Genomic DNA, 27855 nt, shown 5'->3' with positions numbered 1-27855 from the left:
GAAGATGAGTAAGAAAAGCAAAAAGCTAATGAACAAACAGGAAATGACTCAAACAGAAGTTCTGCATTATGTGTTTGTTTACATGAGGACATTTATGGAAGCACATTACACACAATTTTCCTCATACAATCCCATGTTGGTGAGTCAGCAAGATAAATGCAGAAAATAAATAGGTGTTCATAATGAAATCCATTTACAATGTGGGCTTGATTGAATCCAGAGTAAATGCATTCAGCATGTTGACTCACATTAACAGCGTCAATGCAAAAACAATGTTTTCTTTTAGCCAGATGATGAGAAGGCTAAATCCAGTTGCTGTGAACAGAAAGCGTTGAAAATGACCAGTGTGTAAGTCAGAAAGATGTAGGACTTAGCCAGACAGACAGTAACTGGGCCCCTAAACTGTTCCCATCTGGTTAACAAAATAATGGCCCTGTTCCAAAAATTCCTCTGAGAATATCCTCTCCCAAGGCTCAGTGACAGACAGCGGACACTCACACAAACTCACACACACACACATTCACACATACGCACACACATACAGTGCACCCACAAACCATGCACTCATGCCCACACACACCCACAAACTTGCACACATACACACACACAGACACACATGCAATGCACACACCCACACACATGCACACACACACAACACATACCCCCCCACACACACACGCATGCACGAATGTGCGCGCACACACATGCACGTGCACATGCATGCACAAATGTGCACACACACACACATGCCCACACACACACAAATGAAAAAGAACCATCTGAAAACAATTAAGTCTCAGGCTCTGGATGTAACCCCCTTTTCCAAGCTTGCCTTCAAACCCAGAAGAAGAAGAAGAAGAAGAAGGAAAGCTAAAACAATTCAAATAACAACACATTGTTATAAAGGTCATTAGACCCTCCAAAACACCACAACCAAAACAGAAAAACCATTCCGAGGGCATTGCCCTGGATCCCAATCGAGTCCGGCGTACAAGCGGACTGTGTCCTGTCCCGATGTCACAGCTCCGAGGCTAGCGTTCTGCCTGGGAACGGCCTCTTGATAAAGCGAAATGCCTGTGGGGTTGGTCTGTGTGCGCGCGGGCCGAAACTACTCGCAGCGCTGGCTGTTTGTGTAGGCAGCTCTGGGGAAACAGAAGAGCTCAGAGGACTGGAATGATACACAACGCGCACCATTAAAGGGCCCGGGATTCAGCTGGGGAGCGAATACTGAGGCGCATTCAAACACACATCGCCTCAGGAATAAACCCAAAAATCTCTCTCCGTTTGCTTGGCAGTCGGCCTTATCCAGCTTAGCTACATTAGCATACATTTGATATACTGTCCACTGGATACTTGCGGCAGTTATTTGGGTTAAGCGCCTTTCTTGCAGAGTGCTGGGCGCATTCTTTGCGGGGCATGGTGCAACGTCGATGTTACTGAGTATATTGTCACATAACAAACCACAAATTCTTTACCACAAAAACGCCTCAGAAAAGCTCACAGTGCAAGACACAAATAGAGTTTAGCACGAGAATGCCTGAACTTCTGAATCATATAAGGCACAGGTGTCAAACTCCAGTCCTGGAGGGCCACAGTGTCTGCTGGTGTTTGGGGTGTTCTTGGCACAGGTGGTTCGTTTAAGTCAGTGGCAAAGGAATCCACAAACCTTGTTCTCAAGGCCTTAACTGGAAGCTGATTGAAAGGAAACCACAAAAACCTGCAGACCCCCTTTGGGATTTAGTATGACACTCCTGATATGAGGCCTCAAAAACGATCATCTGCTCATCCAATAACATAATTTGTTCTCTCCAGCTCTCCAGGTCGTTCTCTCACAGTTCTTGGTTTATAGTGCATCCCAAAATGGCAATAATTTAAAAAAAGGCATGTGCCACTGCTAGGTATGTTGTTTGCATGCATCATTTGACAAGGACAGCAATGGCTTTTTTTCATTGTCTCTATTTTCAGCACTTCATGAGTAAGGTGCACCTCATCAGGGGAAATGTTTATGAATCACCAAGTTTCTGCTTGTGACTTGTTATGATGCCACCATGCACATATTGTTCATTTAAACTGAGGATTGGGGTGGGATCTTATGCACACTGCATCATTTTGGCGAAATAAGCAATTTCAGACTTTTTTTCAGAGAAGACCATAAAAGAAGTCTACTTTGTTTCCATTTTTTACATTTATAGTTATGCACACACACACACACCACACACACACACACACACACACACACACGCACACACGCACACACACACCCTTGCCTGTATTGACACAGGCATGCTTCTTCACTGTGAGGGGGGTACTCATAATAATCAGTGGCAGGATCTCCCCGGCTGGTTCATGGGCCTCTTCCTTCTTTCGTAAGTACGCTTATAAGAATGTGGGCCTCGATTATCTTTCAAACATGGTTTATGTATTTAATGGGTTTGCCAGCTCTACTCCTAAAGATGGACAGCTAGCTACTAGTGGAGGGAAAGAACTGGAAAACCCACGACAAGCAGAATATGCAGAGTATGAGAATTTTTCCTTCCTAGATTCTTACTCAACAATAGATGTAAAGCCCCTCCTGGAAATTGTGCTCTTATTGTGTGACACGGGTCAAAATTCCAAAGTCTGCCATCAAAGATAAATTTATATGATTTCCTTTAACCCTTCTTTAACCAGGATGGTCAGGAGCTCAGTATACACCTTTACAGTACACAGCATAGTTTATACCATGACAGCTGTGATGGCCACATTCTGCACCTGTGTCAGAATTGCCAAGCAGCTTCAGAAGCCTAAGAATGTGATTGGTCAATTCATTTCAACCCCACACTGAGCAACGGCACAAAAACCAGACCGAGCTAGATGATCGCACAACTGGTCCTTCAAGCTCTTTACCCAGATGTACTAATCAGTTGTTTTTAGTGATGCGGGAGTGAGGCTTCATGATCCCCAAAATGGTTGGAGCTGTCGAGCGCTGTCAGGAACTCAGTGATGTGAACCGATTGCAGTCTTTTGCGGTGGAGAGTAACATCTACAGGTCATGTCAAACAGGTCATAAGAATCTTCTCTCCAATATTTAATTCACAATCCTCCTCCAGCAAATGGCAATACACTTTCAGAGTTACTAGGCTAAGGTTGCTCTCTCTCTCTTTCTCTGTCTAGTAGATATCCTCTGCATAGTAATCATGTCGATAAAGCTGTGATTAGTACATTTATTAAATACACATACAAATACATCTTCTGGTTCCATGTGTATGGTACTTGGAGATGCTAACATATATTTACTAAGTAGTCACTGTTAGCTCAGCAGAGGCTGCTGGGAATGCCTCAGGTGAGAGAGGTAGCCAAACTGAAAACACACTGGTGTGTGTACTCTCAACGAAGCCACAGTAACTATGAATAAAGAACTAACAGTCTCTGATAGTATAGCCAACTGAACCGTCTCTGTGGTGGGGGTAGCCATTTCACTGAGAAAGCAGAAAGAAAACAACAACAAAATGTTTCTCTTACCTTCAAAGTACTGTCTTTCCACTTGTTTTTCGTCCTGTACCTTGTTTGTTTTCTCTTATTTCATGGTCCGAAGTGCTTCTCTGCCAGATATGTATTGCGTTCCAGGCTTACATGCAGACAGTGTGATGTTCTGAGTGCAGCAGGAGTATTTTGTACAGAAGAACCTCAGACCTGCCGCAGCGAGGGCTCGATCTCTTCCTGTCCCAGAAATCAACAGGAGAGGTGCCCCCTGATGTGTTTATTCAGATGAATGAAAACTGATGTGCATCTCCAGGATAAAGCTCCAAATTCTCCAAAAAACAAAAAAACAAAAAAATGTAGAACTTGTGCAGTGGTTACTCACCAACTCCAAAAAAGAAAAAGAATAAGAAAAAAAATCCCAACAATGTCTATTTCTGATTAGTCTTTTTAAACTTCCCTTTTTATTGGACAATGTTTCTGGAGTGGTGCAGTCTGGCACATTAACTAAAGCTTTTTGTAAAAAAAGAAAAACAAAAAGCAGACAGCCACATGAAAGACAGCACGCTAAGCTTTGTCCGTATTTTCCAGAGTAAGGAAAACAAGAAAATGGAAAAGTTTGGGGTTGCTAGGAGGGGGTAGGGGGCGGTGTTAGGGGATTCCTGCAAAAACGTTTAGGCAAGCTCCACAGCAGTGCCCAGCTCTAGCAGAAAAGGAGAAGACAAAGAAAAAGTGTTATTTTTTCCGGCAATGTGCTAAGCCTGCTTCACACTCTTTTCTTTTTTTCCTAAGTAGAAAAATGCAAATCACACCATTGCACTAAGAGGGTGTCAGGAAAAGACTGAAAAGAGTGCTGTTCTGGCTTCAGAAAAAGTGGAAGTGGAGCTTGGATTCGCGCAAAACAGAAAAAAGGAGTTCCCCTCCACTCTTCTCCACCTCTCCTCTGCTCCGCACTGGACTGTTTTTAGCCCTGGCTCTCTTCTCTCTCTCTCTCTCTCTCTCTCTCTCTCTCTCGCTCTCAGGATGTGAGGGGATGGCTACAAAAATTCATTAGGTTCGCCAGCAGCTGAGCAAGGGCTTTCTGTTTTATTAGTGATGATTTGGCGGGGACGGGGGGCTCTCAGAACTCACTTTGGCAACTTTTAAAGAGTGCGCCTAAAATCCTGATGGATACATAATCGTTCTTTGCAGGCAGTTATTAATGAGCCCACTTCTCATTTTGAAAACTAGCCTGGGATGTGCTTCATTTATGACACTATACATGGATAGGCTCAATACAGAGCAATTAGGATCAGCTAACTTTACCCAAATGGAGGAAAAACTAATGTGTCAAAAAACAGTTTTTTGTCATAATTAATACATATTGGAACCTTTTTGGTCAAATGAAACTGAAATACAAAAATACATCATCCCCACCCTCAGCAATACAACACTTATTGTATGTATTTATGTATTTATATGTTTGTTTGTTTATATATTTATTTATTTAATCAAAACGTTTTTGTTAAGAAAGCCTGTTAAGCAAAAACGTTGGATTCTGGGGCATTGTAAAAACGGCACCACATCACAGACAAATAATTATTGTTGTATCCAGTCAATTCTTATCAATAATAAATATATAAATATATATGAGTGCAGCATGTGTGTGTTTGTGCGTGAATGAATGTGGGTATCTACATGCCTGCTTGCATGTGCATGTATGTGCATGCACCCACATGCATGTGCACATGCACACATGCCCCTGCATGTAGTATGTTTTATGGTTATGTGAATGTTTTCCCATGTGTGTTTCAGTCAGTTGCCCTTGTTTTTCACCATCTCTTGCCGATTTTGTTGTCCATGAGAGGCCTGATGACTTAAATCACATGGACAGAAACCGCCGGACCTTCGGAGGTCCGGAGAGGTTCCAGCCGGGCTCTGGGGATTGTTGAGTTCACATCCAGTGAGTCATGAGCACAGAACGCAGATGGGGCAGAGAGATACAGAACGCCGTCTTCACCCTCCCCGCGGAACATGCCGGAAATACGTGCCTTAAATTTGCACAGGAACCCTAGGACAGGCAACGGTTAAGTATGGGGTTTACAAGGGGGCAACTGGGGGGTTGTCATCTGCCTTGTGGGGGGGGAGGGAAATAGGAAGTGAAGGGGGGCTGCATAGGAGAGGAGGGAGCAGCTTTGGACAGTTTTGTGAGAGGAAAGGGGGTGCTGTAGATGACTGGAACTGCAGCAAGGAAAACATTTAATTTTATGTTTCAAGAACAGCACCAATCAGGGAGGTACTTTTTACCGGAAACAATGGGGGAACAACAATTCACCCATGCATTCATCTGGCACTAGCCTGAAATCAGGAACACAGTCCTCTATAACTCCTTTGGTTAATCCAAAGGCTAGGTCTATGAGCATTATTTTATTGTCATTTGGGAAGAGAGCACATGTTTGTTTGCACTGTTTCTAAATTGTAGAAACATTTTGCAGGATGCAAAAATGGCAAATGTAGATAATCAAATAAGCATGCTGTGGAAACGATACCATCATTTCAGAGTTCTGCACGACCTCCATTTCCAATGGCTTTGTTTCTCTTATGTACTATTATAGATGGGATAGATTAATTAATGAAGGAAACAGTAATACTAATCCAATACACTAATACTAAGAATACTTCTGAGGGAGGCAACTTGGAAGGATACACTATTATGAATGTTGCATTAAAGAAGTAAAAGCAAACAATATTCACAAACGTAATATTCCAGATTAGGTTTAGAATATTCAGATGACAACAATGACGACATCACGAAACATATGGTGCCTCCATCTTTAAGCCAGCTTTTGCCAAACAAATCATAGCTGGAGGTCATGGGAGATGAGTGTATGAGGGTGAACTACAGGGAAAAGAAGATGAGCCTTTGTTGCTTATCCGTAGCGATGGAGATTACACTGTTATTCTCGGATCGGAGACACCGCTAAATTCAGAAGTTAAAATATTTGTATACCACCATCCTTTGTCATCATAATTTCCATTTGCGCGCGCGCGTGCGTGCACACACACACACACACACTACTGTACTACTTCAGTAAATTAGCTTTTTTCACTACAGGCATGGTCAATATTCCATAAAAAGTGTTGCTTTTCTCTTACATTACAATTGTACATACCACTGAACATAAATTAAACAACGCAAAGCATGATTTACGTGTCAGCATATCACCAAAAATACCCTTGGTATGGATAACACTATATAATAGTTCTCTCCCCCTTGCGGTCCGGTTGTACTTTTGAATTATTGAATTATTGTCGGTGGCCTTTCGTTAAAGAGTGAACTCACTTTGTCTGCACAGTAGGTCTTAAAGCATACGTATTATTCGCAAATATATCTTCTCAGCTTTCCAGGGCCATGAGTTCACACGAATGAGAGGGTCATTAAATCACGCTGTTAGAAGACGCGGAGAAAGTAGAACCGAGCGAGAGGTCCTGTTCCAGAGGAAATGCTTGAGATTTCTGCGTGTTGTGGGAAAGACATCAAGAGAAAGACAAAAACACGGAGAAACACGGGAGTATCTGCTCTATAGATCCACTGACGTAACCCAGAGATGTTTATAAATATAGTTTTCGCAAACCGTTACAGAAAGATTTCAAATCTTGTGGACCAGACGCAATCAAAAATGAACTCTGTTTACAATAAAATCGAGTGAAAAAGAGCAGTGTGTCGGGGTTCAAACTGGACGTTTCCAGACTTAACTCGGTGTGGGCTTCTCTGACGCCGGAGACCGGTCCCGCATGCCTCGTGTCAGCACGCGTTACTGGTTTTGGACTGTGCCTTCCTCAGGAAGTGGGAGATTTAGAGCCCCAGACACGGGTGTGCACACACAGAGGAGCCTTTTAAACCTGATGCACTCCCTCCCACCCCCCTGGCATGTCCGTGCCGGACCCTACACCTGCAAACACCACTTCAGTCTTATAACACGGCCCATAGTTTCCTTGGTGATATGTGCTTTCTGCTAAAATGCAGTTTTTGAAGTGAGGTAATGTTTTCAAACCGGGAGCCAGAGAACTGTCAGCAGCACACATAGTTATATAAGTAATATATGAAAACCGCTTTGTAATATGGCTATCAAATACTCATAGAGAAATTACAGACGACTTGAAGCTTTCTCTTGCTTTTTAATGCATGCCCACATTTGCTTCAGTGATTTTATTTAGCCAACTTTCCTGCTACGTTAACATAATGATGATAATAATAATAATAATAATAATAATAATAATAATAATAAATTAGTTAAACATTGCCTGGTACTGTTGCAGGAAATTATGTATCCATTTGGGCATAATATCTATAAGCTGGTTATGAATATACTACGTGAGCTCAGTAATTCAATAACTACCATTTATTGACTTAATTGTTTTCTAAAGTCAGGCTGAGTACAACACAACCCACAGTAGCAGTCACAACTCATAGTAGCAGTTACAGCCTGGAGTAGCCGTCACAGTCCAGAGTTGTAGTTATAGCCCACAATATCAGTCATAGTCCAGAATAACAGTCACAGTCCACTGTAGTAGTTACAGCCCACAGTAGCTGTCACGGACTGTAGCAGTTACAGCCCGTAGCAGTCACAGACCACTGTCAGTTACAGTCCAGAGTGTCAGTTATAGCCCAGAGTAGCAGTTACAGCCTCATGTGTCAGTTATAGCCCAGAATGTCAGTTATAGCCCATAGTAGCAGTTATAGTCCTGAGTGTCAGTCATATCCCAGAGTGTCAGTTACAGCCTGGAGTATTCTCCTTCAGCAAATATTTCCTGTTTTTACTTAAGTACCACAGAAGCTGCAAGTCCATTGATTTTGGACTTGATTTATACCAGGTTCAGGGGAAAACTTGTTAGCTAGCTGTTCTGAGTTTTGTTAAAAGGGCAACATTTGCAGTTCCAGTGACCTCAAAGTCCCCTCTGGCCAGTTTTTTTCCCCCTTCAACTGCACAAAATTTATGGAATGATCTAACTCTAACCACATGCATGCCACTGCTCCATGCTGCAACTGGTAATGATGTAAAAATAATTTCTACCATCAGAATGTGCTTTTTGTTGAAACGGGTACTTTAAATAGGCTTTAAAGTGAGACTGACCATGAATCTCTATCTGCGCAGATAGCACCAAGATAGCATGGCCTTGAAACACATCTTCTAAAGAGAAATAAAATTACCAGATCACACAGGAAGAAAACTAAGCAAGCAAAAAATATATATACATTCAAAAATATTTTTATATATTAAATGTATATATATTTTTTTAAACATAGCAACCTTTTTCAAGTACAAGCCCTCATCCGATCCTTTGCAGTTTCCTACTACGCTGGAACTAATTTTATAAAAGAAGCTGTGCTGCAGTATGATGTGTTTCCACTAGATGGTGGAATTTGTCCTTTTCACTCCTTATTTCAATAAAATTGCTGACTGCTTTTGTTCTCAATTACACAAGAGTGAAAAAAAAAACCTAAACGTAGTACGTGTGCAGCATACAAACACGCATATGTGCAGCATGCATACACATATATATGAACACAATGCAGACCGTAAGTATTTGGACAGTGAAACTATTTTTGTTGTTTTACCTCAGCACACTGGATTCTAAATGAAACAATAAATATGACGTTAAAGTGCATACTGTCAACTTTAATCTAAGGATATTTACATGCATATCTGGTGATTCATATAAGATTTGCAGCACTTTTCATGCACCCCCCCCCCCCCCATAACTCTGCCTGTTTCACAGATGAGGGGAGTACTTTGGATCATGAATAGTTCCTTTCTTTCCCCTCACTTTTCTGTTTCCATCATTATGGTAAAGGTTAATACTAATTTCGTCTGTCCATAAGAGTTCCAGAGCACTACAGTTTATAAATCTGCTGTTTCCCAAATTCTAACCTTGAACTGATATGTTCTTGGGACTTACCAGTGGCTTGAATCTTGTGGTGAACCCTATGAGATCATGCTGCTGTAGTCTTTTCTTCATGGTTGTCTTTGACACATCTATACCTGCATCCTGAAGAGTGTTCTTGGTCTGTTAAGCAGTTGAAAAGGGATTTTAATTCTTCAGCCATCCACTACAGTGGTCTTCTGTGGTCCCACCAGGTCATTTGCTATTGCCGAGCTCACCAGTGTGTTCTTGCTTCCTAGCAATTTATCAAACTTTTTTAGTCTTATGATGGCTTGCTTTACTGGCATTGACACTTGTATGATGCTCCTGTCAAGAGACAACAGCAACAAACTCCAAATGCATGCATTTTTTAGCTTTCTTTTGCATGAAATAATAATGCAAAGAGACACAGCTAGCCAAGAAATGGCTGAGCAGCCAACTGTCCCCTTGCTTCTGTTTCTCTAAAATGGGGGGACTGTGTATTAAAAGGGCTGTAATTCCTACACAGATCACCCAATGTGGATATGTCTACCCACAAATTAAAGCCGGCAGTCTAAACTTTAACTTTTAACTTCATAGTTATTGCTTTATTTCAACTCCAATGTACTGGAGCCTTTAAATATAGGCACTGTATGGTATGTCACCTTTTGTACTAAATTAAGACTTTGGATCAGGATTAATAATGAAGAATGCCATTTTTTATTCTCTTTAACCACCTATGTTCCAGACTTTCAGCACAAGCTTTGGTGCATTTTGGAAGATCTGTATCTAGTGCATCACATTGTTTTCTATTAGCAGGCCAGAAAAAAAATGAGAGATGTGTCAGCGGTGAAATGATTTTCAGGAAACAGCCGTGAAATATTTGCGCATTGCATTAAAGAGTCAGCAAGGATGCTTTTTTCACCCGGAGTGAATCTTGTGTTACCCAGCGACTCCCGAATGCTTCCCTCCCCATCATTAAGCAGGGCCTTTCAGAGAATCTGTTTTTCTTTTTTATAAATGAATCACATGTCCATTTCTTTGATGGCACTGCGTGCGAAGCAGATGGCCATTCCTCACAGAGAACGAATCAGCTGCCGTTAGACTGACTGTCGTGATCCTTCCCCTGTCTCTCCGCCCTTTCCCCTTTCTATCCCTCTGTAAATGTTTCTTCTCTTTCTTTTCCTTCTTTTCCCTCTCCCTCTCTCTTTCCCTTTGTGCCTATGCCACCACCTCTTCCTCCTTCTCTTTCCCTCCCTCTCTGTCCTCGTATCCCCCCTTTTTTATCAGCATCTCAGCGGTTGAGATCAAATATTTGTGTGTTCATCTGACCATCTGAGCACAGACTTCTGATTGCCTTCTGCCTGTTTAGATAATTGCGCCTCCTCAGCAAGCCTTTTCTTTTTCAAAATAATTGAAAAAATGCACATGCGTATGAAATCAAAACCAGCATGTCTTAAAGAGAAAGCTATTCAAGCTAAAAGTGCATGTATAAATGTAAGGTGATGTCACTGGGTCAGTATTGTATCAGGACATTTCTTTTAGCCACCGTGTTAAGGTCAGTAAGTTATGGAACAGGAGACCATGGCTCAGTTTCTGGAAAGTAAGCCCATTGCCTTTTCAAAAAACTCCAACTCCAACTTTAAGTGCCACAACTTGTGGCACTACATCCTGCAGGAAATTGTGCTTTAGCCCTCTCAGAAGCTCTAGCCACACCCAAGCCCCAGCCCCCCCCCCCCCCCCCCCCAACCCCCAACTCCTCCCACAGCCTCTGTCTCAAACAACCTAGTGTCACAGAAAACTAACGCCATGTCCAGATCAGCATGCTTGCCTAATATTGGGTATACAACTTGTATACAACTTGCACATGGAACTTGTATACTCAATAGTAGGCAAATGCACTGATTCCGACATGGCCCTAGTTTCACCACAAAAATCCAGCACCTAATCAATACACCTGATTCCACCCCACCTGGTGTGGTTGTACCTAGCTTCTGTTTTTGTTTTTCTCATTCTTATGATAAGAGGAAGGAACTGTACTGTAGTACGTGTCTGGTAATTATTCCAAAGAAATATCTGTTAATGACCTCAAACTAATCATTGTCACTGTGCAAACATTACCATTATTGGCAGATAAACCGGGCATGGGGAAGGCATGCAGTCTGGCCTTGTGGCAGAGCAAAGTCATACGATAAGCGGTTAATTTATTGAAATATCACTTCGGTTATTGCATGATATCGAAGATAATATTTCACACACCCTCTGAACTCTTGGCTAATATTTGTCCTCAGCTTTGGCCTAAAAATAAACATAACAACTGTATCTTTTTTTTTTTTTTTTTTTTTTTTGGAGAAACTCAACTTCACCAATTATGTAACAATTGCATTTGCAGTGAAGGCAGAGTGACAGTTACATTTTTATTTCAGATAATTACAAATATTGATTATATATATATTTGTATTTTATGTAGGCTTTAAAATGCATATAATTTGAGGGGTGTAAATCATTTTGATTTCACTCACAGTAATATAGATCACAGAAAAAGGTTTTGCCTGGAATTGCACAATTCTTCTCCCCGCCTGGCCCACACCAGTAGAACACTGCAGAGGTCACACCACAGAGGTCACATGGTCACTTTCTCCCACTGGTCTCCCGATGGAGCTTCGTCTCCATCCCCATGACAACCACCTTCCCCCAGGAAGTGGCGCCTGGGTGCTAAGTGTGGCTTCACACCTGACCTGAAGTCCCTTTCAACCCTCTCACTGTGTGCGCATTCCCAGGCCTGGTCTGAGGCACTGCCGTAATCATTGTCTGTGCATGTCCATTCAGCCCAAGCTGTGGCTGAATTACCCAAAATGACTTTTATGGAAAAAAATTTTTTTACAAATAAATAAAAATCTGTTTTTTTGTATGAGGACTGTGGTGAATGGTGCATGTATATGTGTTCGTATGCAAGTGTGCCTGTGTATGCGTGGGTGCATGACTGGAAGGGGGGGGGGGTGGTGGTGGGGGAAGAGCTATAACAGAAAGCCAGGCCAGACGGCAGGCTGCAGGAACTCACGAAAACTACGCCCCCGTCTCTCAGGAAGCCCCTCCTGGTGACCCTGCCCCTGCTGAGAGGGTCACGCACACCTGACTAATGCTAATGCTAACCAGCGCAGTAGCAGGATAGAGATCCAGGAATCTCCCTGGAACCCCCCCACCCCCCATGTGTGTGTTTTAATCAACATCATTTACGTTGTGTTCTTCCTTGTATCAACTGCTACTGGGCTGCCGAGCTGTATTAGTATCCTAACAAAAGTCACATTCAGAAATAGTGTTGTAGTATTAAAGACATAAACAGTAAAATATTCAATGTTAAATCAAATTTTACAGAGTACATACGGTCCCAACTGGACTCGTGTACAGTAGTCAGTCAGAGTTGAATTAACACTGGACATTTTTCTGTGTCGTGCAATGTTCATAGGACTTACCTTCACTGAACATATTTTGCAAGGTAGCACAAAGCCTCGCTCTCTCTTTTTATCTATAAAATTATAATAAATCTATCAGTTATACTTTTTTTTAATCTTTCACAGCATACCATATTAGTATTATAATGGATGTAAAAAAGAAAAACCTATGCAATGCTTAAGAAGCAATACTTGGTTTGCATGTCAGCACAATATGTTGAACTATTATTCTTTCTCTTTCAATCAAAATGTAATTTTCATTGTGCCCAATATGAGGTTCCAGGTTCCTTGATTAAGGGTGTGATCTGAAAAGCGATTAAATAAAGTCAATTTCAAAAATTCTGTCTTGGTCATCAACATTTGATACCTGACATTGGATTACTATATTTGCTAAAGGACAAATTAAGGACAGCATAGTGTAATTAGGTTGACACCAACATCTACTGCATATACGAACATCTGTGGCTAAAATACTTCAATAAGTAACCTATGGATGGGGTAACTTCTATATAATAGAAATAACAACATTTACATATTGTTGTTTCATCATCATCATCATCATCATCATTATCATCTTCTTTTTCTTTGTCTTCTCCTTCTTTTTCTTCTTCTTCTTCTTCTTCTTCTTCTTATTATTATTATTATTATTATGTTTTTTATGGAAGATGTACTTTTAAGAAACAATTTTGTATGCTGTATTATTAATATATTATTACAATTCGTGATAATCATCCTACATTACATTTTATTTATTGCAATTATTGCTATCAATTATGTATTTGAAATTATATTTTAAGAAATATTTGGCAAGAAAATACATTGAAAATTTTAACAAATGTCTCACTAAATAATGAAATAAACCGAACAGCGCCCTTCAATGAAAGACATGCTGCAGCACAAATTATCTTTAGACTAATGTCATATTAATTCATATGAAGTGACCATTTAAATAGCGGGAAAAAATAAGTTTCAGCATATAACAGTCAAGCAAAAGTATATTATTATTTTTGTTTTTCCCGTTGTTATTGCTAGCAATATAATTATCGTTCTAATATAATTCCATGCTTCTAATTACTAATGGAAGCAAGGAATGTGATCAGAAATCTAAATTATATAATATATAGCTTTTACTCTTAACCATAGTCCTGAAAATATAACTTGTTAAATATGTGTCTTTTGTAAATTTAGAAGGAAAAAAGACTTGAAGAATGAATAAAATGGTATAATAATGGCAGGAGCAATTGACTTTCAGGCATATAGGGAAACGCTGTTGACTGGCTCCTTAAAAAAACTACATGTTCAGTCCGTGACCTTTTTATCAAGAGGTTACTATCAACTAGGTGACGAACAGAAAGAAAAAAATAAGAAAGGAACAGTAGATAGCTGGCATGAATAAAACGATGGCACGGGGAGGCCAGGGAAGCGTATTAAAATTAAATGATTTCTGGAAGCCGCTCTGTCTTTGTTACTCCGGGTAAACCCACCCTAATGATTTACACAACAGCCAACGTGTTTCGAAGAGGTGGGCACGGGGCCAAGGCGGACTATCGCCCATGAGATCTGTTTGAAATTCCCTTATGCAGGGTCTCTTTTCAATACAGACCCGGAGTCACTCTGTGTTTTACCTTTAGTTGTCTGATGTAACCAAACAATAGTCTAACTATTTGGGGGTAATTCTTATAAAATTGTTTGGCCAGAGCAGAACCTATTTATATACCTATTTTAGTTGAAATATAAAAAAACACTGCTTGTAAATGATCGAGTTTATCACAGATAAATGTGCGTTTGTTTCTATAGGCTAATGGGGATTAAATAAATTGCCTATACCCTATGAGCATAATATTTTCATTTTCATTTATTTAGAAATTAAATTGATTTAGGCTTGTTTATAAATACACGTGGGGCAGTGAAGTTTAATAAATAAATAAATAAATAAAAATTTGGACCTAAATATTTATTTATATTTATGAAACAAGATTTGCTCCATTCAAATAAAGATTGTTTTTTCCGTCAATGCTGCGAAAGAAAATCATGCATAATTTTTGGGAATGTTTTTGTTTCATGAGTAGAAAATCTCAACAAACCTTTAGGTGGAAAGCCCTGAGAATAAATGTGGCTCGCTTTTCAGTCACTTTTCAACACTTTTCATAAGGAACCTCGTGCACTTAGGCTAATTGCCTCTGTTTTTAAACTGTCCCCTGATGTTTTTCGACGGCACACCTCAAGCCCATAGAAAGGTGTGTAGCCTAACGTCGCCAAAAATCTCCCGTGCCCCTGCCCCCAGGCTAAGAGGAGAACTATGCGGGCAGTGCCAGAACAAGTTAGCCACTGATATAACCAACGAGTAGTGCTGCAGGTATCTCCCGCATGATTTGTAAAATTGTTTCTTACACACCGCGGTAGCTTTGATGCTGGTGCTCGACAGCCTTTGAAATGCAAGCCTGTCTTTCTATGTAAATGATCTCTGACGGACAGCACAAGGAGGGGGGGTGGGGATGGGGGGGCTATAAAAAAGTTGACGTCATGGTGCTACCTCTTAACTGGCAGCGAGTCTGGCAAACAAGAAGTTACTGAGTCCAGGTAGGGGCACACAGGAAGAAGTGGTTTGGTTAAATTAAAACTCGAGACCAAAGGAGACCGGTGTTTCAGTCTGGACGCGCATTATGCGCAGGAGAACTCATTTTGAAAGATGTACGTGAGTTATCTTTTGGACAAGGACACCAGCATGTACCCCAATTCCGTGAGACACCCGAGCCTCAACCTGAACCCCCAAAACTTTGTTCCACCACCGCCACAGTACCCGGATTTCACCGGATATCACCATGTCCCTGGGATTAACGCCAATGATCCCCACCACGGTCAAACGGGGGGTTGGAACTCAGCCTACGCACCACCAAGGGAGGAATGGGCACCGTACGGGCCAGGGACAGGGCCCACAACCTCGAACCCGGGGCAACTTAGTTTCAGCCCCCCGGATTTTTCGCCTGTCCAGCCCCCTGGACTTCTTCCACCGCCAATGAATTCATCCGTCGGTCAGCTCTCCCCAAATTCCCAACGACGGAACCCGTACGACTGGATGAGACGGAGTGCCCCTCCAACAAATTCAGGTAATATCTGCCGTGGGAGCGGTGCTGTGTGAGAAACGCTGTTATCCAGACAACCGCCAAATAATAATGTATAGTTTTTTAGTTGTTCAAAATGCACTTTTGATTGTTTTATTGGCTTACTGTGCTTCCATGAGCAGTAAAAAGGCAGGGCGTTTAAGCGATAAATTGGCATAGAGCTACATATTAGCTACATGTTGTCGGACGGCATGCCGGTTTGCGAAATAGTTTTAACACGGATTATATGAAGTTGTCCGAAATAAAATCGGCTTCCAAAATCGTGCACGTCTGTGGGCCGATAACAGTTGTTTCCGGTAAATCCAACTAAAAATGTGCTTATGCTGAAACAAAGATGCCACCTGACAGCCACGCGCACTTCACCTGTCCACCTGTAGACATATGTCCGCTAAGTGCACCTGTCCTGTTGCCGTAGACGTAAAGAATATAGGCTACGGATAAGAGCTGTAGGGTAGTTATACGAATTGTCAGTTGCTGTCTTACATATGTGTATTGTTTTTGTTCAGCAATTTCAATTAGCAAGCGAATTGTTCGCTGCTTGACATGGAAATAGCAGTTATTAATGTTGCTGGCAAATGCGGATAATATAACATAGGTCTGCGTCGAGCGTGGCAGCAAAGCTATTTTACCATAATAATAAACAGCGACATTTGTTAGAAATATATAAAGATCGAAATTTGTATTTATTTTATGAGGCCTACCTGAAAAAAAAAAAACTGAACTCAACGGTAGTATATTTAACATGAAAATATCTTATGCGACAAGTACTTATTTATTTATGTATTTTACAAATATTCAAAATAAAGCCCTTTGTAATTATATCGAATATGCGTTCAGGTTAATATTCCAAAGCGCATTCGCTTGTGGAATACATTGTAAATGTGCAAAACACCTTGTATGATTGCGTACAAGTTTCATCCCTGAATCACTGCACATTTCATCTTGAATAAGCCATGCAATTAACTACACAACCTCATCGGTTTTATTGGCACAATATATGTGATGGATTTACAAGGTGAAAAGGTCCAATCATTTTACTGCTTAAATACTGTTTTTACGTACTTCTGCCCAATTATATGATTATTTATCAGCGATTATTGTCTTTTTACCATTTACTGTCTCTTTACAGTACTGTATAATTTTATTTTCCTCCTACTGATAAAAACAATAATATGAATCGATTTTCCTGCTACTTATAGCTACTACTTCCAGTCTTTTTCTTATTCCTCTAATAATAATAATAATAATACGAAGAAGTAACAACAACAACAATAATAATAATCATTATCGTTATTATTATAATAATGTTATAGTTTAATATTGCATTCGTATATTCGCATTTTAACAATTATACAATTTTTTTTTTACAAATAAAAAATTTAAATCATATTTTATCGCATCTAATTTTATCAGTCAGAATGTTTAAAGGTGAGTGTTTCTTTTCCTAATTTTCCCTTTTTTTTCATTTTTTTGTTTTCATATTGTTCAAAAGATCCTCGATATGAGGTCAATTTAATAAGTCATGTGTATGACAGCAACGTCAGAGCAAAAAAGGCGCGCCATGGTCTCGAGCCAACATGAAAACTAATTGAAAAAGGCAGTTAAAACCCGGCGTCAGGACAAAATTCCATTGTGAAAACTGGAAGTGCCTTCCTTCAGTTGTACTAAAACAGAACAAAACAAAAGAAAAAAATCGCATGGTTTGAAGAGTTTGTAATGCAAATTGCGGGTGGCTTTTTTGTTTTGTTTTGTTGTCCACCATTGCCCCAGGCGCTCGACACTGAGTAATTGTTTGCTTTGTTGTCATCCTTTGTTCGCTGCATGTCTCGAGGCGGGGATCACTGGGTATCTATTACTTTGATGTAGTTCGTCCACGAAATAAACTGATTTCATTCTATTGGACAGCTTAATAATTGTATTGATTATGGATAGAGAAGACTAAAGAAGTAAGGTAGTGGTTAAAACTACACACAAATAGGATAATTTTCTAGATCATTTTATAAATATGATAGACTTTAAAACAAAAAAATCTGGGGTCTGTCAATTGAACTCAGCTGAAGCAATCTGAATTCAGACGAAGCTAAAGAATAATCGTTTAATATTTACTAGAATAATGATGAGAATTTATCTGATGATGCGAACTGAGAATCAGGCTACGATGCTTGCTGTTTTATCGCCGTGTGACTTTTCCAACACTTGGCCTACTCAAGTCGGCATCTGATTATTTTGGTCGTTTCGATCCAGTTCAAAACTGGACAGAGTGGTGATATACTCTGTGATAGTGCATAACTTTTAACAATCTCTATGATATTGTCATTTAAAAATATTATTTAAAGGCGACTAGAAAAAAAAAAAAAAACAGAATTATGTTAAATCTGTTTCTGCCAAGACGGGGAATTGATATAGGCTACACATTACTGTGATGACATTGCACCTGGGTCAGCTGTCACATTTGGGCCCTTAAATAAGTATATATGATGGCTGATATTTTATGTTGAAAGGTGACAATGGCCATATAAATGCTATGGGAACATAAATACACAGCAAAATTGTCAGTGTTAAATCCCCACTAGCAGAGTTCATATCAGTCCAATACGGACCATGCATAAGCTACTCTATCTGAGTTAACTTTACTCTATCAGAGTTGATTTTATACTGAACATTTTGCCATGCAGGTACTTGGCTATGCCATGATCATATTCCATGCTACAGGCTTAAGACGTTTTCCGCATTTGTACCAGTTTCTAACCCAAAACTGGACCCCCGTGCGCACGGTTATCTCGTTGTCTCGGGCAGGACATTTTACAGCCCATGTTACAGATTAACTCCAAATAAGAGCCCGGCCACTTTATCATATCTTGCGTGATCCATTCTTTCTCATGAACTTTCCATTAGGAGCAACTGAAAAATAATTTATCTGGGGCAGCCATGACATCGCAGACTTAACACAGAGCTATAACTCATGTCCTGATGAGTGGCTTGTCATCAGAAGGTAGAGAAATCAGAGTCTGAGTGAATACAGTACAAAACCAATCGCTGCACAGTAAAACAATTTTGTTGTTAAATCAACTCTTGCAGAGGACCCATGATCTCTATTGGACTCATATGTACTCTGTTGGATTTGAATTAGCACTGGGAATTTTACTATGTGGCTTATAAAGATTGTTCAGGTAGTACCTTGGAATAAATTGAACTGGAAATTGTCTATGCTACAAAGAAAGAAACTTGAACTGGAAAATACAGAAAAAAAGAAATAGGTTTTAATAGCAACAGTGTGGATGGTAAATAATTCATAGGAATGCAATGGAAGGAAAGAAAAAAGTGTAACATACATATTGCAAACTGTCCCCTCAAATTGACCTGAAGAATGAAAACAACATTGCACAACTCTTTTTTTTTCTCTACAAATGTTCCTTTATAAAAGCCATGCAAAATTATTCATGAACTTGGCAGTACTATATATCTCAGACAGACCGACAGATTGACAAGTGGACAGTAATCCAAAGACGACCGCGCAGTCTTATCTACCTGCACGGTAGGTTTACCTTGATCAATACAGTATCTTCATATTCCACAAAGACTTTTGTGTTGGATCGATACACACCAGACTCAGCCGCCCCAGTCGACATGACATTGTATAAACACAGGGCTTTGATAAGGAGAGCCATTGAAACAGCTTCCCTGCTGAATGAATTATGAAGGGCACGATTAACAGAATTAATCAGGTTTTCTCCGGCGCCAGTGGGCTTCACAAGCTTAATGGACTGGATTTCCTCCCGTTGCCGCTTGCCCCCCAACCCCGCGCCGCCAGTGAGCCTCTCCCAAATGTCACTTCTTCTGTGGTGCATTTTAATCTTTAACTCGGTTGCCGGCTCTGCTCTTAGGGTCCTACTTCACAGAAGACAGAATAAACTGACTTTGATATACAGCCCAATTAAAAGGCTGAGCTTGACCAGCCATCACTTGTCTTTGTGTGCGTGTGTGTGCTTTCATGAAAGCTTTCATTTAAGAAATGAACCAGAAATTTTGTCGCTGCAGCATTTTATATCCATTTTACCAGGTTAAGGGGATCCAAGGTGCTTTTAAAAAAAGAGAAATATTCGTCTAATTCATAATGTGTGTCCGTCTTTCAGTCTAAGCCAATCAAAACCACTTTCCTGTAAAAATAAAATAAAATAAAATAAATAATAATGAATAAATAATGAATTATGTAAAAAATGACTTTATTAATTACATATGTATAAAAGAAAAAGTCTAATCAAATACCCTTAATTAAATGAATCTTTGTGTGTTGAGGAATGGTAAACTGAATTTAAGAAAGTTAATTCACCTCATAGAAAGGAATGGAACTTGTTTTAAAGCCCACTCAATTTTAATTCACTCTCTCAATCCATGTAAGTAGTGGACAATGGTCCATGGCTGTAAAAATAAACGTGCTGCTCTGTTCGATTACAGGGGGCAAGACACGGACAAAAGACAAGTACAGAGTGGTGTACACGGACCACCAGCGCTTAGAGCTGGAGAAGGAGTTCCACTACAGTCGCTACATCACCATCCGCAGGAAGGCGGAGCTTGCCACCGCCCTCAGCCTATCAGAACGACAGGTGAGTCCCCCACACATGGCACACGTATGTGTGATGCTTGTGGTTCTACCCTCCTATAATGTACAATGAATAGTCACTGGCACACTTATGCATGAACACGGTCTCCTTTGGGTTTACATGTTTATGCTGAGATACCTCCAATGAAGCAAGTATATCATTATGCAAATATAGAAAATTAACAAATGATATACATTTCCAAATGTGGAAGCCACCAGTTATTAAGGTAAAGAAGTCAAGTAAGCATCTATTCACCATGTCCTTCAGCATATATAGGGTTCACCATAGGCAGTAGATAAATGCCTCATATGCCCTGTTTTTATAGCTTGCTATCAAGGAGTGGCATTTAAATATTTACCTCTTCACCAGACCCTTTTTTTTTTACATACATTTAAATAGCTAGATATATTTATTTAACCAATATGGGTCTCGAGGCCTGCTCTTGGGTTCACCAGCAGGACACAACAACACAGATCTGATCCAGATCTCACCACAGGGAAGTCCTTCTAGGAGGGAGCTTTACTCCAGCAATGACTACATGATGATTTGACTGGATTAAATGAGAATATTAGGAACCCATTTGTCAGTGATCTTTGTCCATAACACTGGCAGGTGATGTTATAAATAGTTGTATAGTTTTGCAACACTAACTGAAATTGTTCTCATTGTAGTATGTAAAGATTAGGGGAAAATAGTAATTGCTTCAATTTGCAGGTCATCGTATAATGATAAAGATTACTTTGGTAAGATTCAATCCAGACTAAAGTGTTAAGAGAGAGGAGGAAGTGCTAATGGCTTCTTCTGTCACGTTCGCCGGCAGGTGAAAATATGGTTCCAGAACAGACGCGCCAAGGAGAGAAAGGTCAACAAGAAGAAGATGCAACAGCCCCAGCAGGCCTCCACGACCACGCCCACCCCACCCAGCATCAGCACCCCCAGCAACGTCGCCATGGTGACCAGCAGCAGCAATGGTCTTGTATCACCATCCATGCCGATGTCCATCAAAGAGGAATACTAAGAAGGGCCCTCTCTGATGATTATTGGCAGACTATCAAAAATAACCATTACTCTATGGACACCTACCAAATACACTGGGCAAGTCTTCACTCGGCACCCCAAGAGCTTTTGAACTTAAAGAAAAGGAAAAAAAAAAGAACATTTATTGCTTGCTGCGCTTTTTTGTTAAAAACTACTAAGAGAGAGAAAAAAGAGAGAAGAGATATATATTATATTATAAATATGAAGCTATATCCTTAATGGCGTAACTTGAGTGCTGTCGCCTCTTCCACCTGTTCACTGCTCATCAAATGCGTCTCCTTGCTGGAAATCCTTTGTAAATGCTCCTGATTTGATACTCAGTTTGAATGTGTGTATGTGCGTGTGAAGATAATTTGTATTAAAAAGCTTTATTGACATTTTTTGTTTCCTAATTTAATCTTTGAGGAAGGATAAATCATAGTTTTAGAGAAGGGACAAGACAAATACATGATATTTTCCATATATCTTTCCAAATGGCTGTGTTCCACATTCCCCTTCTTACCTACAACATATTCATTTTACTTTACAACGTCAGCTCTGTGCAGTTTCTGTTGTCATGGTACATGCTCTTAAAAAGGATTGCATAGCTACAAACAAAAATGAATGGAACAATGTCAGTTGAAGCAATACTGGCTGTCTTCTATCAATATATTTATGTGAGAAATATCAATATTGCTCTGGCAATGGCCTTGTTGAAACACAGCAGCGTCCTCTGGGTCGATAAAATACATTGAACCCAAGGTAATTGTGGACTAAAGCATTTTTTTTCAGAGCAATATCGGAAATTCTAAAGTTGAATGTTGTCATTATAGCCAAGGTAGTTTCCATAGCTTGCTAAGGTAGCTCAGTAAAAGTTCAGCTTTTATAAATATGAATGCTTTCTGAAAATAGTGTTTAACATCGCAAACATTCTTGATAAAATATGAATAATATGAATTACCATCCAAATATATTTTTTTAACTTAAAAAACAAAATTAAACAACTAATCTTTAGAAAACAACGAAAGAACTGTAGCATTCTTTGAAACTTAAAGATAACCAAGGAAACTGGAAAAAAGGATGTGCAGGGCAAGGCTTATCACAATTTTCCGAATGTAGCATCTTAGTGTTTTGAAAATGTTCCTGTGAAGCAAAGATTGTTCACTGGGTAACACTGGTAATTTCTTTCCTCCATATTGTTTTTGATATTTTAGAATGTGAAGTGCTTTTCATGAGTTCCTCCACTCCATTCATTTTGGTTAATGGCCTTGTACTTCAGAGTCACAAACTCTGTATTCTTGAGGTAACAAGGGCAGTGTAAACTGTTCATTTTGGAATGCACTTTGAAATTGAGCTGAAAGTTTTAGCCTTCTTTTCTTCACAAACACAGTCTTTACCCAAATTAAGTCAACAATATTTGCTTACACAGAAGTCAAAGTTAAGAACAAACGTTGGATCTACAGTAAACTACATGTCAAAGCCAGGTGTTTGGCCAGGAAAGTCTTCTCACCAAAGGTCTTAGTGTGAAGCAATGAGAAAACAAAAGCAGGTTATATGGAGCATTAAAACCAAAGGAACAGTCAGTTGAGGAAGAGACGATGGCGGCCGTGGGAACCGTGGCTGTTTGTACAGTAAAAACAAAATGTGTGGATTGAGTGCAATTAAACTGCGGATGACACAGGGAGCTGCTGGAGGTGTCTTATCAGGGCATAAGGAGGCATTCGCCCGGCCCTGAGTCGGCCCCGCCGCACGCACAGGTTTATTTGCCAGTCTCGTTAAAGAACCCAGGGAGTGGTGTCCAAAGGGCAAGGTGAGGATCGAACAAATAGACCAAGCTAATCGCCCCCCACACCCCACACCCCACACCAACCTGTTCCCCCCTGCAGCAATCCACACTGCAGCAGTCCACAGGTGTGGAGGCGAGGAGGTCATGTTCAGACCCCAGCCATGGTGTATATTCACACACTCATATCATACCCCTCACACCTGCACTCACATAGGCTGCTGGTTTTATGGGGAGGAACAGGCTGAATTACAGCAAGAGAATGCTTGCTGATACTATGGAAGAGAAAAAACTCAAAGGGACCTGGGAGGTATCGGGGGAGTTTGGAGGTATTGGGGGAATTGGGAGGTATTGGGGGTGTTGGGAGATATAGGGGGAGTTGGAAGGTATTGAGGTGTTAGCAGATATTGGGGGTTTTGGGAGATATAGGGGGTAATGGGAGGTACTGTAGGGTGCTCGAGGTTGCTGCAGTGTGTCATCTTGCATAGCACTCAGTGCTCATATACTGCCACAGCTTGCACGCTGAGGGTAAATTTGGATTTCCTCTGACTGCTGAAGATTAAGATTGTGTCAGGGATAGCAGGAAGATACAAGTATTAACATCAATCAATGGATTCATTAAATGGCTTTCAGGGTTCCATCAAAGTCCTCAGCCTGAAATACACATATAGTTTGAGCTGAAACTAGAGGCAAGACAAAATCAACAGCAATAACAACAGTGTAGGTCAGGCTGGGAAGACAGGCTGACTGCTATGGGTTTCCCTAGCTGCAATAAAACATGAAATATGTTGTGTAAGTATAAAACAGCTGAGTCATCCCAGTCAGTGTTTTTTTCTTCTTTGAATTAGGACCTGATATTACTTATATTCATCACAAAAAATTATGTTTAAGTGAAATGTTTGCATTTTGTAAAAGCTTCAAAAGACAGGAAAGGAAATTGATCAGCCCTAATGCTAACATCAGCCTGCTCTTCGTGAAGGTGTATCAGCAAAGATCTTTGACAACTGCTACAGCTCTGTATATGTCTACTGTCCTTCAAACAGCATGTACTCACCACTGGGCAGATTGCTTAAGATTCAAACCTTCAGTCAAAGACTTACGCAAACATACACTGAGCATTAGCATGTCCAGTGTAATGTTTGAACCAAATGGTACACTATTTGAAACAACATTTCAGAATTGCAGGATAAAATGCATCGAGGTAACTCTCAAAACTTAGATGGTTGTGTCCAGAGGCAGAAAATACTGGAGTTTGAAAGTAAAACCCCTTCCATGTGTCTCTTCTCTTCAGCCAGCTGATTTCACTGATTAGTTCTACCACCTGGCCGAAGAAATGTGCTAATTAGCAAATCCAGGTGATCAGGCATACTGGGAAGGACTTCTATTTTCTGGGCCAGGATTTTTGGCCTATTGTGTTGTGCCTGGTTAGGGGACAAGGGAGATCAGCGCTGGTTTTGTTTTAGATGGCGGGACTGAGGAAAGTGTGGGGTAGGCAGGCGTTTTTTACACGCATCACAGTCATCACAACTCTGCCTCTATCACACTTTCCGCTTTCTCATTTCTTCAGTCACGTTATGCCTATGCCGCTGTCCTTCCGCCAAATTGCTTGGCCTTCATTGCAGAAAAATAGATGACTCCCCCTCCCTACTACCCCCCCCCCCCACCCCACCTCCTATGCTAGGGAGAATTGCACTTTGGTATGGTATGCAATAAAAAACAATCATCCAGCTTTTTCTTCCTCTCCGCTGAAGATGTGTGCAGTTGCTATGTAGCAGGAATGGGGAGATATGGAAGGGGCTGGGGGAGGGAGAGACTCGCTGTGCATTTGAACAAACAGCCAAGCGCTGGGCGTGTATGAGGAAGAACTTGCCGTGAATGCTTGAGAACGCGTCTGTAACGTGAACCAAAAACACAGAGCAGGAAATAACCTCTGATACAGGGCATATCTGGAAAGCCCTTCCCATGATTTAAAAAAAAATTTATGTTGACGGACATCTCATCAGTTTTTTTGTTTGTTTTTGCTTTACTGGAGTAAAGCATTCCCTTGTGAAAAAGGGGGCTCTTGTGGCATAGGCAATATGATCATCTGTAACAGAGCACGCCATTAGCTGTCTCGTATAGCTTGGGGGACGTACCAGAGGAAGCTACGTAGCAGATAGCTTCAGTGTAACCCTACATGTAACAATGAACATAACAACGTAAGAATACCACAGTAATTAACTAAAAATATAGTAATAAATATTTATTTGTACAATGTAATTTATGTTTAAATGATGCTTTGATTAACTATAAACATCAGAAATACAAACTAACAAAAAGAAATAATTTGATTTTTAAATGAATAAAAATGGTTTGAGGGCTATTATTTTTTGGACTCTGACAGCTGAGTAAGTAATTCAGTTCATTTCATTTTATATTTTCCACATTTATTTTTTAAGGAATGGCATTTAAAGGCAAGACCATGATTGATTTTGAGTGGAAACCATTTCTTCCTCTCCTTTTTTGTTTTGTTCCAACATCACAACCAGGAATAATTTGTATAAGCAGCAGGAGACTCTTGTTCCTAATTCCCAGAAGGCTGTAAACTTTATGGGTGTGTGCTCTGTAAAGACCTTCAGCACAGTGACAGAGATATGTCGACCATGGTTGTGGAAAAAGACCAGTTCCAGTTCCCAGCTTTTAATCTAGGAGCAACTGTGTGTTCTGCACCCCTCTGTCGATCATGAACTCTTTATTCTTTTTTCATTTTTTAATTTAAAATGCATTTTTAAAAATGAATTTATTGTTTAATTATGATTTATATAGTATATTTTAACTCTCAAATATGTACTATATTATATTTATGCAACATATATTTGTTTGCTGATAAATTGCAAGCTAAGATGAACAGAATGGCCTGCTCTTGTCAGTATGTATTCTTATGTTCTTAAATATCTTACGTTCTCATGTCAGAATGTATTCTGTTCTTAAATGTCATAAAATATTTAAATACACATAAATCTTAAATTGTTAATATTTAATATAATCAAATGACATCTAGACTTAAATACACACAAGACCCACAACACAACAGTGGTGGTGGTATCTATGTAGTGACTAAGAAAATTATTTAAAATAATTAAAAGATGCTCATAATAAACTCATTTGGAATGAGGCAGGATTTTAAGCTTGGATCTTACTGGTATGCATCATGGTTGGAAAATAGACTGCTTATTGCTTCTTGACTGAAAGGCAGGAATGCACTGAGCAAAGATACAATTAATTGGCGCAAATAAAATTGAAAACGCTACCACAAATTTAGACACCTGCACTGAAACAAATTGCTTCCCAGTGCTCAATTTTAAGTTAAATAACTGCGAGTTTATAGAGCAGTTGCATCATAAACTTTCGCTTTTACAATATACTTACAGCCCCTAATATCCTCCATATTGGTTAGATTCGTACTAAAATAAACAGAGAAGCCGTAAAGCAATAGTAATCAGAATGGTGTCAATGCAGTTAGTGTCTATAAATGTCAGATATTCTTAAGTACACCTTTACTGGACACTTGCAATTGGAACTACTGTTTTTACTGTTACGTTGGTCAGAATAAGAAAATGCCAGTACACTTATTTCCCACTAAAAATATGCAGCTATAATATTTCAGTGTGTTTTGCATTTTTTAAATTATATAGACAATTAAAAAATATTTATTTTTATTTGAAAAGATTAACAATCAACCCGGTTTATGGAAAATAATTGTCTTCTGAGTTTTCTTATTAATCAGCATACAGGCAAAAAATGCATTTGAATCACTCTTTATAAGTACAGTAAACAGTAAACAGTAATCTGTGATGAGATATAATTAATTTGGAAATATTGTTTGTCATGTTCATATGAAAATGTACAGCTTTCATATGGCAGAGATTGCAGTTCCTGCTTCAGCAGACAGGGGGCTCTCATACAGTGTACCTGTTCTCCACTTTTCCTGCACAAAGGAAAATGTCCATGTGTATCAAACATATATATCATCCAAGATCATATTTGGAGGAATGAGAGATTACAAAATAAAATGCAGTCTGGGTGTAAATTCCAAAGTTTTTTTTTTTTTGAATCCTAACAAAATGCAAACAATAAAAATGTGATTATGTAAAAATAGATATGCAGTTTTTAGGAAAGGGAAAGAGCAAACCTTTTACAGCAACAATATTTTTGGAGGGAATATTTTAGAGAACACTGGACCTTTGTATTTTGTGTAACCGACATACACAAAGTATTTCTTGAATCCTTGGATTATATTTTCTGTGAAGCACGCAAAAAGTACATAATAAATTTATTTTTTAGCTGATATGTGATACTTCACTGGTTGCTATGACTATATTTGATTTCATGTTTAAAGTTTATTGCACATGAAGTGTAAGCATTAGCAATGATGATGTCAATGATAAACCAAAATATGGGTGAGACGTGTGGTGCAGCAGGTAGGGCAGCTGACTTTTGGGGGTTATATAAAAAACAACATTTTATGATTTATTATTGTAATATGTCAGTGCGTTAGT

General features: G+C 39.7%; 2 protein-coding genes across 4 annotated transcripts in view; one reads left to right on the top strand and one right to left on the bottom strand.

Annotated features, from left to right (window-relative positions):
- LOC135263605 (platelet-derived growth factor receptor beta-like) overlaps positions 1-4422 on the bottom strand; it is a 40550-nt gene extending 36128 nt beyond the window's left edge. For all 3 annotated transcript variants that reach the window (XM_064351848.1, XM_064351849.1, XM_064351850.1), the window contains exon 1: positions 3502-4422. The gene's annotated coding sequence lies outside the window, so the exon portion shown is untranslated. The remainder of the gene's footprint in view (positions 1-3501) is intronic.
- A 10925-nt stretch (positions 4423-15347) lies between these two features.
- LOC135263603 (homeobox protein CDX-1-like) lies at positions 15348-21932 on the top strand. The gene is made up of 3 exons (XM_064351845.1): positions 15348-15901; positions 20372-20520; positions 21338-21932. The coding sequence occupies exons 1-3, from the start codon at positions 15484-15486 to the stop codon at positions 21533-21535; spliced, it is 765 nt and encodes a 254-aa protein (XP_064207915.1). The 5' UTR covers positions 15348-15483; the 3' UTR covers positions 21536-21932.
- Positions 21933-27855: the final 5923 nt, after the last annotated feature.

This window comes from Anguilla rostrata, chromosome 9 (genome assembly GCF_018555375.3).
Source record: "Anguilla rostrata isolate EN2019 chromosome 9, ASM1855537v3, whole genome shotgun sequence".
Classification (NCBI taxonomy): domain Eukaryota; kingdom Metazoa; phylum Chordata; class Actinopteri; order Anguilliformes; family Anguillidae; genus Anguilla; species Anguilla rostrata.
This window is presented reverse-complemented; position numbering and strand designations above follow the sequence as displayed.

Bases quoted from the DNA above. Each gene is read 5' to 3' on its own strand.
- LOC135263603 (XM_064351845.1), top strand. From the start codon at position 15,484: ATGTACGTGAGTTATCTTTTGGACAAGGACACCAGCATGTACCCCAAT. The intron at 15,902-20,371 runs GTAATATCTGCC...GTTCGATTACAG, and splicing joins TGCCCCTCCAACAAATTCAG to GGGGCAAGACACGGACAAAA. The intron at 20,521-21,337 runs GTGAGTCCCCCA...GTTCGCCGGCAG, and splicing joins TCAGCCTATCAGAACGACAG to GTGAAAATATGGTTCCAGAA.